The 14678-nt window shown below is 44.5% G+C and overlaps 1 protein-coding gene across 8 annotated transcripts in view; it reads right to left on the bottom strand.

The window, feature by feature from the left end:
- LOC144768773 (uncharacterized) overlaps positions 1-14678 on the bottom strand; it is a 9320023-nt gene that overhangs the window by 811688 nt on the left and 8493657 nt on the right. For all 8 annotated transcript variants that reach the window (XM_078652700.1, XM_078652694.1, XM_078652695.1 and 5 more), the window contains one exon: positions 14046-14179. In XM_078652700.1, the coding sequence (XP_078508826.1) occupies positions 14046-14179 (134 nt within the window). The remainder of the gene's footprint in view (positions 1-14045; positions 14180-14678) is intronic.

A 14678-nucleotide genomic window follows, 5' to 3' on the forward strand; every position in this document is an offset into this window, starting at 1 on the left:
ACAGGCTCCGAGGAACCAGGCATTGAATGCAAATACTCCCTCATCACGTGGGCCGACAGACAAGAAGTCAAAGACCACTTTGACTTCTTGCTCTTTCTCTTGTGCCTTGACTTACTCAAGTGTCCTGAGGAATTGAAGTAAGATGATGATAACTTTGGGCTCTGTGACCAGTCTCATGAACTTCCTTTTGGCTGGGACCTCAATTTACACAGAGTCGCATGCCGGCCCACCATGAGCTTTGGAGACTGCTCCCTCAAAGATTTTGGAATCATGACATGGTAATGGGAGAACCACTTTAGGTCGTGGTCTCGCTCCAAACACCAGAGGCAGACAAGGTGTGATCTGGGTACATCATCAACATCGGCTGATGACAAGCTCCACAGGGCTTGAATCCCGTCTTTCTAGATGACATACTCCTAACACACAAGGAAAAAGCCTCAAAAACTCTCAACAAAATGTTGAAAAAATCCAGTCAAATAGTGACTAAGGGGTAGTTCTTCTCCGGATCAGTGCTGGCGTGAAAAGAAAAGAATTATAGAGGCGCCTATAGTGGTACTGCAACATCATTTTTTGCTGGAATGATGATGACAATGCATGCGGAGCCAATCAATGCCACCTACCAGTGCACTGGGGTACTGCTAATGAAAGAATCTTCCTGACGCCTTGGGAAATTCAAAGGTAAGGAATCTGCAGCTAGAGGTCTCTATCAGAAGAACAAGTTACTTACTTTCGGTAAAACTCTTTTTGGTGGATACTCTAACAGCAGATTCCTCAACTTGTGAATATTCCTGAGGTGCTGCACTGGATGTGGAATACTCAAGAGCAGTACTCCTGCGCACTGTTAAATGGCATTGTGCTGCTCCACATCAATGCCATTTTATTCCTGAAGCGATGAATGGAGCTGCATATGGGCGTCATTCATGCACACTGACGTCAGTTCCTTTCAAAGGATTGTCTGTGACCTTAGACGCAGAGTCCATGAGCAAACTGGCATGACCAGAATGCAGCTCTCTAGAGTGAGACATTTTGAGATGGAAAAAAAACACATTTCTTGGAGCAGAGAAGAGGGTGATGAGGAATCGGCAGTTAGGAAGAGTATTTACTAGAGAGAGCAAATTCTCAAAGTAAGTAACTTGTTTTCTGATGGATACTTCTAACTGCAGATTTGTTACCTTGAGAATAGATATCAAAGCAGTACCTCAAGAGAACATGAGTCAGTGGAATGACTCGAATCAAAAACCCTGAAGGACCAATAGCTTGAAATGACATTCGGATGGACCTGACTGTCAAGGCAATAGTTCTTTGTGAACATGTGCACTGAAGCCCACATAGCAGCGTGACAGGTATCCAGAGCAGGCACTCCAAATGCCAGCAGAGTAGTACCAGCCTTAGTTCGAGTGGAATGATACCATAATCCTTAAGGTGGCTGCTTCTTAGCTAATGCATAGCAGACTCTAATGCAGAGGACTATCCTCCTAGATATGGATCATTTTTGAGCTAATTTGCATTTTTTTGCTTCTGGGAAGCCCACAAAGAACCGATAATCAAACTGATGGTCCTTGGTATGTTCATTGTAAAAACAGATTATTCTCCTGGGATCCAAACTAGAGAGTCTCGCCTCCTGTTTATGGGGGTCAATTGACGCAAAAAAGGTCAGAAGGGTGATAGATTGACCAACAGAAAAAAGTGTTACTGCTTTAGGCAGGAATGCAGCTCGAGTCCTCATCACGAATGCGAGGAAAGCGAGGAATATGGTGTAGCTGTGCAACCTCACCAATACTCAAAAACCTGTATTGGGTACAGGAAGGCTAGTTGGCAAAACCTTAGCTCAACCCTGGGTAGCTGTGGCTTTGAGCAGTCAGGATTTATCAAAGGAGCAAGTGCAAAGCAATTAGAAGTATCAAAATAGTTCAACAAGATACAAACACGACACAAAGAAAATAGGCCACCAATTCATAAAAATAGCTCTTATTTGTTGTGAATTTTTAGACACCAAAATTAATAAAATTCACTGAATCCTCCAGAGATATAAATTATTAGGCGCATAATAAATCAATACTTTTCATACAAGTCGCAAACAAGGATTGACAACTGCCACGGTTAGAGGCTACTTGAAAAACTTTAGAAAACGTTTGTAAAGTTACTGACAGAATCTCTTCATTACATGATTACTTAAAATCCTTTACAAAAGCAGAACAAGCAGATACAGATTAGAAAAGGTAAAGGTAAAATAGATAAAACTCTAAAAGGGGGGTTAAAATGCAGAGATGCTTCAATGTACCAGTACATAAGTAACATGGTGCAAAAAAAGGTGCATTTAGAATTAAAACACAAGAAGGATTTGACATGCAGAGGGTATATAAAGCTACGTCACCACGAAGGGCTGTCTATTGGATATCCTGTTACTAGTAAAAATTAATGTAGACAGTAATAGTATTGAAAATGCAGTGCTGGGCAAATGCGAGTGCTGGTGATCCGTGAATCGAAATGTATTTAACTGTCAATTCTCGGGCCGATTGTAAAGTCATTCCAGCAGCCGCATAAAACTTCCCAATATGTGCAAGCTCCATCGGGACTATAGTGGAGTAAAAAAATTTGCCTTAAGGCCTCCTTGCTTGTTCTTACGCTGTGTTAAATGAACATGGATCTTAAGTACAATTGCCTTGGGGACAGCAAAGCTGGGCAACAGCAGATGACATGTTCCGCGGATTCTGTGTGGTATTGGCACAAACAACATCCAGTCCCACTTGACAACCAGTTTTTCCAGTGAGCTCTATAAGCATGTATTGGCTTTTAGATAGGGCTGGCATGCAGTGGTTTCATATGAGTTAATAAGACCTTCTGCACCCTCAACAGATCTGATCCGTTCAAGGTCTTGTTGCCTCGAGATGTTCTTGCCACACTTTTTTAGCAGGTTCTTTAGACTAAGCTTTGTTAATGGTATGTCTGTTAAGAGATCAGCTGGTAGTCCCAATTTTTTTTGGCCATCAAGAAGTACTTCACCCAGCGACTGTTCTTGTCTGTAAAGACCACCTGTAGCGCTGCCCTAATTGTGCCCTGGCATGCATTAATCACATTGTGATGAAATTTGACTATATCTTTTTTGCATTCAATGTCCATTGCTGTGCTGTTAAACTCTAGCTGGATCAGTGAATGCCTAGTCGTGTATGGGAGCTTTAAAACTTTTCTATAAGCCATTATGTATAGGCCCTCCAAATTTTTGGTCAGCAGACCAGGGAAGGCAAGGTGGCCATAGCTGAGTGTAGACATTAGCTTGGCTTGCATTACTCGTCGGATCCCCTCCGTCGGATGGCTTACAAGCTTGTGATGTAATTTGCACAAGCCATATGTTAGCTTGGCTGCTTTTGCCTCCAGTGCTTTAACCTGCAGTACTGGTCTGCAGGTGTATGCAAATTGTACTCCCAGGTAGGTGTACATGTTGGTCGTAGCTATCCTTAGAGGGCCTAGCTGCCATACAAATGATAGTTTTTTTGACTTGTGGCCGAAGATCAACACTTTCGTCTTTGGTGCATTAGCTATGAGTTTATTTTCCATGTTGTATTTGTGTAGCATCTCTAATGCCTTTTTCATATCTATTCTTGTTTGATCCAATAAAACAAGATCATCCGTATACTGCATGATTGGCAATCTGAGATGACCCAATTTTGGAGAAAAGGGCCTCTCCCAGGTCTGCGGTGTATAAGTTGAACAGGGTGAGGGCGATAACACAGCCCTGTTTTAGCCCCTGTTCATGGAGATCTTGGCAGTTGCACATGTGCTAGTGAGATTAACACACACCCAGGTGCCAGTGTAGAGTGATAAAACGGCCGCGAGGAGTTTCCTCGGTATACCCCACTTAGCCAATTTTGCCCACAGTATGTTTCAATCAACCCCATCGAAGGCGGCACTGTAGTCCACAAAACAAGCATATAACGGAGGGGTGGTGCCCCCAGTTGCCTTAGTTGCCAGGTATGAAAGGGCGATGGCGTTGTCCATGGTCGACGAGTTCAGCCAAAAGCCGGTCTGGTATTGCGGGATTATATGCTTTTTTGTAATCCAAGACTCTAGCTCTTTCAAGAGCATTTTGACGAATGTCTTCCCTTCCACGTCTAGTAATGCAATCAATCTATAATTCCCGGGGTCGGAGGCGTCCCCCTTTTTGTGAATGGGTTGTGGGATGGAGCCTTTTCATGAATCCGGTACTGCAGAAATGTTAGAACAATGATTGAATAAGCCCTGAATGTGGGGTGCCCAGTAATCATGATCATCCCTAAAAATGTGCCCAGGCAGCCCATTGGGCCCTGGCACCCCGTCCTTCCTGATTCCCTGGAGGATTGTTAGAATTTCTCTTTCTGTTTGGAAAGGATCCGCCTTGTTACTATCTTCATATTGGTTGTCTTCTACATCCACAATGCTTGGCGTAGTTGAATTTTGGTCAACATATAGGCTGGTTGCGTGAGAAGTCCATTTGTTGGCAGGTACGGCATTGTGGGTGTGGTGGCCGCCATTTAGACCATTGACATGGCTCCAAAATTCCTTACTTTTATTGGGTGCTAATAGCCATAGATATTTCTCAATGTTTCCTCTATGCTAGCTTGTTTCAACTGCCAAGCAATTGTTTTGCGCATTTTTCTCGCTGACTTCAGCAGCATTTCTGTCCAAATGGACGATTGTAAAGTTGTGTCTGACTACTCCAGCCCACTTTGGGTGACCGCCTCCAGCAAGGAGCGAGGCACAGGGGCCAATGAGACATGCTTGGAAGGACAGTTACCTTATAGTCAGAGCAGTCCACAGTCCAATTCCAGGCTCTATAGACGAATGGCCATAGATATCAATGGAATGGTCCCAATGTAAAAGTTACTTACCTTCGGTAACGTTATATATGGTAGAGACTCAACCTAGCCGCATATTCATTAACTTTTGAATTCTCCCACCAAGGTGGCATTCTGGATCTGGAAATTATTCAGCAGTACCTCTGCGTGCGGCGGGACGGCATTGTACGGCTCCGTGATGACGTCGACTTCTGTCATGACATCAGTGGAACCCTATAAATCCCCTCTGGCGTGCAGCCATCAGTTTCCTCTGTGAAAACTTCTGCGTCAGAACGCGGAGCCACTATAGAAACTGGTTGTCGAAGCAGTATGCAAAAAAGATAAAAAATCTTTGAAACATTAATAAAGAAGAAACATCAAATGGTATGTTAATACCAGACATGGTTTTTAAAGAAAACCTCAAAAGAAACAAAGAAATACAGGGCTACATGAAACCCTGTGCTCTGGTGAATAACCCACATGTAAGGGAAGAAAACCGTTCAATCTATAGTCCATTCATCAATAGTAATGAATGGCATGGGAATAGCAAAACAAAACCTATAAAATCTACATTAAGCTCTTTGTTGAATCACACCATTACGTGGCATGTTGATAGTTCCATTACAAGGTATGATGATATCAAACCACACCTGTCAAAGAAGGAACAAATAAATCAATACTGCCACCTGGTGTCTAATCCAGTGTGAAAGAGAAAATACCAACTACCCTACTGACCACACACATTCGAAAATGGATGGTATGGCAACTTCTAAGCAGAACCTATGTTGCCAGGCCAAGTAGTCTGTTGAATACCAACATAAGTTGAGATAGTGATCGCCGGTATATAAAACCAGTACTGAAAAAGGGTTTAATCCTTAACTCATAGGTCATTCACAGAGTTGGGAGGATGGGCAGGGAGTTAATGAATCTGCGGCTAAACTTTGTCGCTGCCAGATATTACATTACTGAAGGTAAGTAACTTTTACATTAGATAGAGACATCAAGCCACAGATTCCTTAACTTTTGAATTAAATACCATTGCTATACCCCCTGGAAGTGGATCTGCAAACTAATCCTACCAAAGTTCACAAAGAGAACCAATTGATCATAACTAACAACCGACCAATTGTACGTAGGAATAGCAAAATAAGAGCTTGGCTCTTAATAGAATCCATGATCACTGTCACAGAACATATAAATATAAAACAACTCTGCAGGCCCCAGAGAATCAGTCCTTTGAGGAAAAAAGGGGAAAAAAATCTTAAAGAACCATTTGTCAGTTTTCAGACATTAACCTCTATCCCCAAAGGAGAAAGAGAACTTGCTGGCCAAAAGGCCCAAGTGCAAAACAAAAGTCATGTAATATGCATCATTCCAACAATAAAGAGAAATCAGAGAAAACTTGACCTGATAAAATCCAAAGAAGGATTCTCAGAACTCATTCCATTATAACGAGATGAATGAACACCAAAAGAAAGATGAACAATAATACTTCCATGGTATAAAGAGTTTTGTTTGAACAAAACGACCATTTGAAGTTTACATAATGTACTTTAAACAAACTAAGATAACACCAAAGAGATTTGAATCTAATATCGTTGTTCATCCTTAGCACGAAAAGTGAAATCCGGATCCCCTAATGACCCAGCCCCGCCAGATATAATAATGGCAGCTTCTCAGGTTACTCTGCCCATTATCAGGGAGGTGTTAAACGCCTCAATCTCCTCTGGCACTGTTCCGACCACATGGAAGCAGGCCATGGTCAGATCACTATTGAAAAAATCTAACTTAGACCCATCTGACCTGTCTAACTATCGTCCCATCTCCCTGCTCCCATGGGCAAGCAAGCTCCTAGAAAAATACATAAACCAACAGCTGGTAAACTTCTTGGAAGACCACCATTTATTGGATCCCACCCAAACGGGTTTCAGACCGAAACACGGGACTGAGACCGCCCTCCTTATGGTCACAGAGGAAGCCAGGAAAATCCTGGATCAAGGAGGATCAGTGGCAGTGATCTTCCTTGATCTCAGCGCGGCTTTTGACACGGTCAGCCATAACACCTTGCTGCACCATATGTCCCGGGCCGGGATCAAGGACAAAGCCTGGTCATGGTTTAAGTCCTTCTTAGAGGATAGATCCTTTAGAGTGTTTGATGGCGAGTCTGTATCCACTAGAAAATCTCTGAAATGCGGAGTCCCCCAGGGCTCCTCTCTAAGTCCGGCACTTTTCAACCTGTACATGAGGCCACTGGCTGATGTCGTCCGTCCATTTGGAGTTAAGATCATCTCTTATGCGGACGACACGCAGCTGGTGGTCTCACTGGTGCAGGAAGCCAACCCGCCTGCGCCAGGCGGGCTTAGAGAGTGCCTAGAGGAGGTGAAGACCTGGATGTCCCTATCATCCCTAAAACTGAATGGGGACAAAACCGAGCTAATGCTCCTAGGCCCACCAGATCTCAGCCTGTCTGCCTCCCTGTGGCCGCCTTGTCTGGGCTCCCCTCCAACTCCGAAAAACAACATTAAAAGTCTCGGAGTTTGGTTGGACAGATCTCTATCCTTCAACGTACAAGCCACAAAACTCTCAGCCACCTGTTTTGGCATCATGAGGATGTTAAAGAAAATCCTCCCTCTCCTCCCCATGGAAGCCAAACAGGCGGCCAAACAGGGATTAATACAGTCACGCCTTGACTTCAATAACGTACTCTACCTCGGCGCCCCAGAATACACTCTGAGAAGGCTCCAGATAGTGCAGAACTGCGCAGCTCGCATTCTGCTCGAGCTCCCCCGCAGACAATCAGTGATGGCCGGACTGGTAAGCCTCCACTGGCTACCTGTGCGCCACTGAGTTATGTTGAAGGCAATGTGTATAGCACACCAGGCCTTCTGGAACACTGGCCCCACGATTACTCGTGACCTAATCACCCACTATACTCCTAGCAGGAGCCTCCGCTCCAGTCAGACCTTCCTCGCAATGGCTCCCAGAATAAAAAGGTCTAGATCTGGAGGCAGGACGTTTTCCTCTAATGCTGCCAGGGCCTGGAACGCCCTACCTCTGAACCTCCGAGCCAACCCCAATATGTCTACGTTTCGCAAACAGCTGAAAACCTTTCTCTTCAGTCTGCCCAACTAACTCTTCCCTTGCCTCCCGCATATGCTCTCTGGCGGGTACATGGTTTTCTTAGCGCTTGGACGCCTCCGGGCAGCAATTCGCGCTGTACAAATCGACATCAAATCAAATCAATCAATTATGCCAGTTGTGTAAAATTTAGCCACAAAGATGTATTATATGGACATATTTATAATATATATATATACAATTGTGTCACAATAGACTCCGAGTGGCCTGACAACTCATAGAATTTTGCTGACCAATATTTACTGCAGGACCACAAGTATCTAAAAAGCTTGCCCCCTCATGACCTTTAGTGACATGGTCTGACAGTCTGAACATGACTCCGACCCGTGGGCACCCTCAAAGTACCCAGGCAAGAGAGAAAAGAGAAGGAACCACAAGTAACATTGAATCCTCTTTCTGTACTTTTTTTCTTTTCAAACGACAACCAAATATGTATATTGCAAAAGGGAACACACTTATTAATGCAGTACCAATAAAAAACATAAGGAAAAATCCAAACATTAAAAGGAAATCATACATAAAATCAATCCTTGTCAGCAACAAGTGCAAGCAACAACACTTGTGATATGAAACAATATTTGATCTCAGGTCCGTTTCAAGAAGCAACAGCCATGATTTCTCAAGGACTGTGAAGCACAGAGAAAATAGACACATATCCCAAGAGGACAGGTAATATATAACTTCCCAACAGATACAAAAAGCATTGTAGGAGAATAACAAGAAAAGCTTCCTATAAAGCCCAAAAACTCTTACCATGAACTGTATGACCGAAACCAGGTAAGACATCTGCAGCTGAAAATCTCCATCAGATTGTTTCCGACAGTACTTATCACACATCATAAGATACAGAGTTCACCTAGTCATGCTCCAAGTTTGAAAAAATGAATTATCTATCACCTCCCCCAGAGGAGAAGGCCATTAACTCCGGTCTTCCATAGAACAAACCATGAACTCTAAATTTATGCGCAAACTCTTCAAAAATTGAAGCACTTATCATAAATATACAGTCCGCTCAGAAAGAGAAAACAACCTGCACAATAAAACACATAACCGAAGGGGCTTTTATGAAGGATGAACCACAAGAGCATGTATCCAAAAGAATACAAAGCATAGGCTCTGAATCCACCAGTGCCATAATAAATATGGACACCACTAGAATATTGAGGACATACTACGCTAATTACGCTAACGAGTAAAGACCACAGTGTCCCTTTATACTAGACTTACCACTGGCATACCAATATTTCTCTATGAGAGACAATGAAAGGTCAAAACCACACATATTTTAGCATACCGAACTGCTTCAAAGAAGCTTGTGACAGCAAATCTTTAATAGAAGAAGATATATCTCTTGACAATAACCTCTTGAGCACAAAGCTCATCCTCAGAGGCTAAGAGACAAGGGGAAACCTCCCTCGGTCATCTAAATCAATACTAACTTAAAACAGAGAAAATAATGCTGAGAATAAAACACCTGCCCTCGCAGGAACTCAAGTGGTCAAACCAACAATGGATATGTAGCATGCCCTAACAAAGCTTACTCTTTTATAAAGAAATAGTCTATATCTCAAGCAGAAAGACAAGTTACATCAAAAACAGAAAATGAAAAAATCATGACTCTGAAGACCTCTGTCTATCAGTGAAGCATCCTAACGTGGCATCAGCTTGACTCCCAAAAAGATGGGTGTCATCAAATGGCATGTTGACCGAAGTAGACTGGACAGCCTCCGAGAAACCCGAAGTTTCCAATCAAGTATGATGCCTTAATGCCACTGCCGATGCCATGACGCAACCAACAGAGTCCGTAGTGTCCATACAACACCTTATGGTAAGCCTAGCAGCCTGCTAACCATCTCTGTGGACCTTTGCACTGTAGGAAGTGACAAGTTTAAATCTGTAACCACATTCCTTAGCATGTGTGCAAAGTAGGTACTGGCCTCCATAGCAAGGCCATTGGGAGAATGCAACCCTGAAGCTGGTGAAGGATCCAGGAGACTTGTCTCCCCCAGAGCAGACAACCAGCTCCCTCCATCTGAAGCACATTATTGTCGGGAATGGGCTGAAAGTGCCCTACCTCAATCAACACAGGCTGTCTTTCCACAACCTCTTCCTGTGAAGGAACTAAAACCTGCATATTCCCCTCAATTTGAATAGTCGACTCCACATCCGACATCATACGACGCCTACACGGAGGAGGAGACGCAACTTTGACCATCGCTGCCGACGTCAGTGCCGGAGTCAACTGACCGAAGTACGGCATTGTAGGCTGAGATCCCGAAGGACTGTGGACCTTTGCCAAGGTGGCACCAGTCGATGTCGACCAGCGCTGACCCTTCAACTTCAACGGTTCAACCGTCACAGAGGACAAACCCCCCCGACGGTGCCTCACTCATCTCCTTGGGCCAAAAGGTGCTCCAGAGGGAGATGGAGTCCCAAAGATAAGGTGTAAGGAATTATAATATTCCCTCTTCTGAGCAATCAATGGCCCGGCTCCTGTAAACACTGAGAGACCAGTAGCGGTCGGCAGTAGGAGTTACTGCAGGGCGGTGACGTGGGCCGGGGGAGGGGTAGTGTGGGGGGTAGTAATGTATGGATTACAAAGTTTTACAGGTAAGTAAACATTTAAATAAATAAAACGAATTTCGTTGCGCGCACTGCATCACCAAATGTGATGCAGTGCGCGCCACGAAATTCGTTTTATTTATTTAAATGTTTACTTACCTGTAAAACTCCGTAATCCATACATTACTACCCCCCACCCTGCCCCTCCCCCTGCCCACGTCACCGCCCTGCAGTAACTCCTACTGCCGACCGCTACTGTGAGAGACGTGGTGCGGAGACGCGTACGGCCTTCTCAACCATCGAGCGGGAGGAGCCATGGGAAATGGAGTCTCCACGTGGTGAAGTCTAAGAATGCTGCGACTTTAACTGTCCCTTACCTTTTGACTTCCCTGGATTACGAGATCCTCCAGATCGGCTTCAGCTCCTAGATGGACCTTGTGAACGCTCTTCCTGGAACAATGAAGACCGAGGATGGGAAGCCTCCAAGGACTGTGACACATGTGCCACCATCAACTTCAGATGCTGCTCCTTGAGTGGCTCAGCTTCAGTTTATGGCAGGAGCCACAATCCTCAACATTGTGGTGCTCGCCTTTATACCACATGCAAATTGTATGTGGATCAATCAATGCCTTGTCGCCTACAAGACCCACAAGGTTTGAAGCCTGTAGACATAGACAGAGGCACACTGTTCCACCGACAACAAGGTATCAAGCCGGTTAAAAACACAGACCTGAGGAACCACTTCTCTGGATCCGGTTACAGCAAGGACAAGAAGAAATTGACATCTGTGTGCTGGAGGGGACTTATATGGCTCCACTGACATCATGACTGGAGTCGACATCATCACAGAGCAATACAACCCCATCCCTCGGTGCGCAGAGGTACCAGAGGTACTGCTGTAAAATCTCCAGATCCAGACTGGTGATTAGGGAGAATTCAAAAGTTAATGACTGTGCAGCTAGATGTCTCTATCAGAAGCAAGGGATACAGGATGCTGAAGATGCTAAAGGATAATGTGGATGCTAATGCGGTGACAGGGGTCTTTCTGGGGCCAATTCTTGGTCCACGAACAAGGTGGGTTGACTTGGCCACCAAAAACTAGTTGACACTTCTCCAATTAAAGCAAAACCAGCAGTTCCTTTTAAATGAGATTAGTGTCAGTCATGGGTGAGCAGACCACTCAGACTCCAGGTCCAGCAGACTCAGGTGCAACTTTTGAGCATTGAGACTCAGTCTCCTAGATGGCAATTCAGCGGTCAGTTATGATCAAGCAATTGTAGCTATAACCTACCTAAGGCAGTCTTTTTCAGCTGTTGTGGCCCTCAGCTGTAATAGGAAGTCAGCCAATTGACTCATGGAGTCACTTGTTCTTTCTGCTGTTCAGGGACAACTTTCCTTGAGCAAGGCACCAAAGGCACTGTCCTCGCTTTGCTGGCCCAAGTATCAGCAGGTGCAGTCCAGTCTTTGGTGCAGCCTCACTTTGTGGGGTCCAGGGAACAGCAGGACATTCCTTCTCCAGTCCTCTCAAATCTATAGTGCAGACATACGGGGCCCGATTCACAGAATGAACTTAGGACTAAATCCTAAACTTACTACTATTTGGTATTCACAGAATGCACTTACTACTTTCGGGATTCACAGAGTGAACTTACTACTTTCGGGATTCACAGAATAAACTTACTACTTTCGGTATTCACAGAATAAATTTAAGACTACTAACTCTGAGTCCGAACTCGGGACAGAAATTGCGACCTGGAGGCGGAGCTTCCGGCTTGGGGGCGGAGCTTGCGGCCCGGAGGCGGAGCTTCCGACCCGGAGTCGGAGCTTACGGCCCAGAGGTGGAGATTTCAGCCATGGCTAAAATCCCCACCTCCGAGCCGGAAGCTCCACCTCCAAGCCGCAAGCCCCGCCTCCGGGCCGGAAGCTCTGCCTCCGGCCCAGAAGCTCCGCCCCCAAGCCAGAAGCTCCGCCCTCGGGCCGGAATTTCCGGCCCCATTTCGGACTTAGAGTTAGTAGTCTTAAATCTATTCTGTGAATACCGAAAGTAGTACGTTTATTCTGTGAATCCCGAAAGTAGTAAGTTCACTCTGTGAATCCCGAAAGAAGTAAGTGCATTCTGTGAATACCAAATAGTAGTAAGTTTAGGATTTAGTCTTAAGTTCATTCTGTGAATCGGGCCCTATTTGAGGTCTGGCTGCCACGGGTCACATTTGTATGCCCACAACTTGTCCTCTGGGGATGGGGTGACAACTAGCCTTTGGGCTACCAGGTCCCCACCTATCTAATTACGACTTTCTGCAAAGTGTGGCATCTAGTTGTCCCAGAATGCAATAGTCTGCCCACTCCCATTATGGCAGAACCCCTTTCTCAGTATGTGGAGCTTGGTAGCCCACACTAGAGGTGTTAAACCATTGGGAAAACTGGTTTGTAACTGTTTCCCCATTTCTGTCCCTGACGCTAACCTGTTTACCAGAACAAAATAGCAGCCCCTCTCGTGTGTGTCCACCATTTGTTCTTCATAGGCAGCTTCCCTTTTATAGCTTGCCTTTTGGGCTCCTACCCTATTTCGCCTTCCTTCAAGGAAGAGGAAACACCTCTTCCAAAGGCAGGTCCTCTGTGTTCCTTCTTGAGAGTTGGTCACACTTCTCCCCTGGAGTCAAGAAGGATGTCTCGTGGCCAGCAGCCTTAAAAGGTCACTGGAAAACTTTGGCAACAGAGTGGCACATTTCTAACATTGCCATTTACTTAAAAATTACATTAAATTTGAGTTGGGAATCAAGTTAGGTTTAATGTAACACTTCTTTTGATACCTTGAAGAAACAGCTTGAGTTATCCGGTTCATAAGTTAGCACAACTGAGATGTCTAAGGCCGAATCTGCCTTCTCACCAAAGAGGTAAGAGCCATTTAATGGCATATTCATTAAGGATGCTTGGATACCCCCTAAGAAGCCTGTAGATCTCATTCGAACATGGCGCAAAAGCTCTACACTCTACACTCATTCCAATCATTCCCCCAAAGCAATCAGTCTGTCCAATTCAGACAAGATAACAAATTTAGCTGCATTCAGTTCATACTGAACATTTTGAGCTAAAGATGCTCGCAAGTCATCTGGGACTACAGGTAAGATCTGAGTGTCTACGTACTATACAGCATAGTTGGATTAGCCAAGAAGGTAGCTGGCGTTCGCTGAGCGCAGAGCATGGCTGGCTGAAGAAAACTTGCCTGAACCACAAAGCTCTACAGTGTTGGATGCTGAGCAAGAAATTCAGGTTTGCACGGAGTTGGTCGGTGGCGATGAAGACATGCTTGTTGACCGGGGGCTCAGAACTTGGTTTTGCCCACATGCCAAAGAGTGTGTCCAAAAGGGTCTAAATAAAGGGCATGAGAACTTTGTCAATTGCCTGCCGTTTTAACATCACAAAGATACATTAGACTCCATGATAAGGCAAGATTTCAGCTCTTGTGTCTAAAAATTACAATGTCTATGTTATGAAAGAAAGACAGGAGAATGATTGCACTTTAATACTTTATACCTGGCAGTGGCCATTCGTGGTTCTTTGAAAACCAAACTCCACTCTCCAAAATATTGTCCAGGCTTGAGTTTCGCCACCACCTGCTTTTCATCATCTGAAAGCACCTCGACTTCCCCCTTGTCAATGAAAAACATCTGAAAGATAAAGATCAGCAATCACTACAACTCTGAGCTTGATAAAACCGAATACAATTTCATTACTTAGTTGACAGTACGTCGAAGACTGTAAGCATAAAAACATTCGGCAGCACAAGCAATGACCAAGCCTTGTCACCAGTGAGTAGTCAGAAAATTAAAGTATTTAAATACCCCTCACTTTGAACCATATCTCAAAGCATCAAGTGAGAGAAACAAGTAAGTCCTGCCTTACCTATAAGTGATAAGAAGCTAGGGTGTTTTGAAAAAGGGATATTCTCCCCCTGCAAACTTTTTTTTTAAGAAAAAGGGACAATCAGTGCAACCTACAGCAACTTTTTAAAAAGACTTTGCCCAAAAAGCGAAATGCATTCCAGGCAGTTCTGGGCTGGCTATGTGGTGAGGCTGATACACCTATTTTGTTCGGAGGACTTTGGGGCACATGCATCAAGCTATTTTACGATCGCAAACAGTGCGATTCGCAAAAATCAGTTGTTTG

Source organism: Lissotriton helveticus, chromosome 7 (assembly GCF_964261635.1).
Source record: "Lissotriton helveticus chromosome 7, aLisHel1.1, whole genome shotgun sequence".
Lineage (NCBI taxonomy): Eukaryota > Metazoa > Chordata > Amphibia > Caudata > Salamandridae > Lissotriton > Lissotriton helveticus.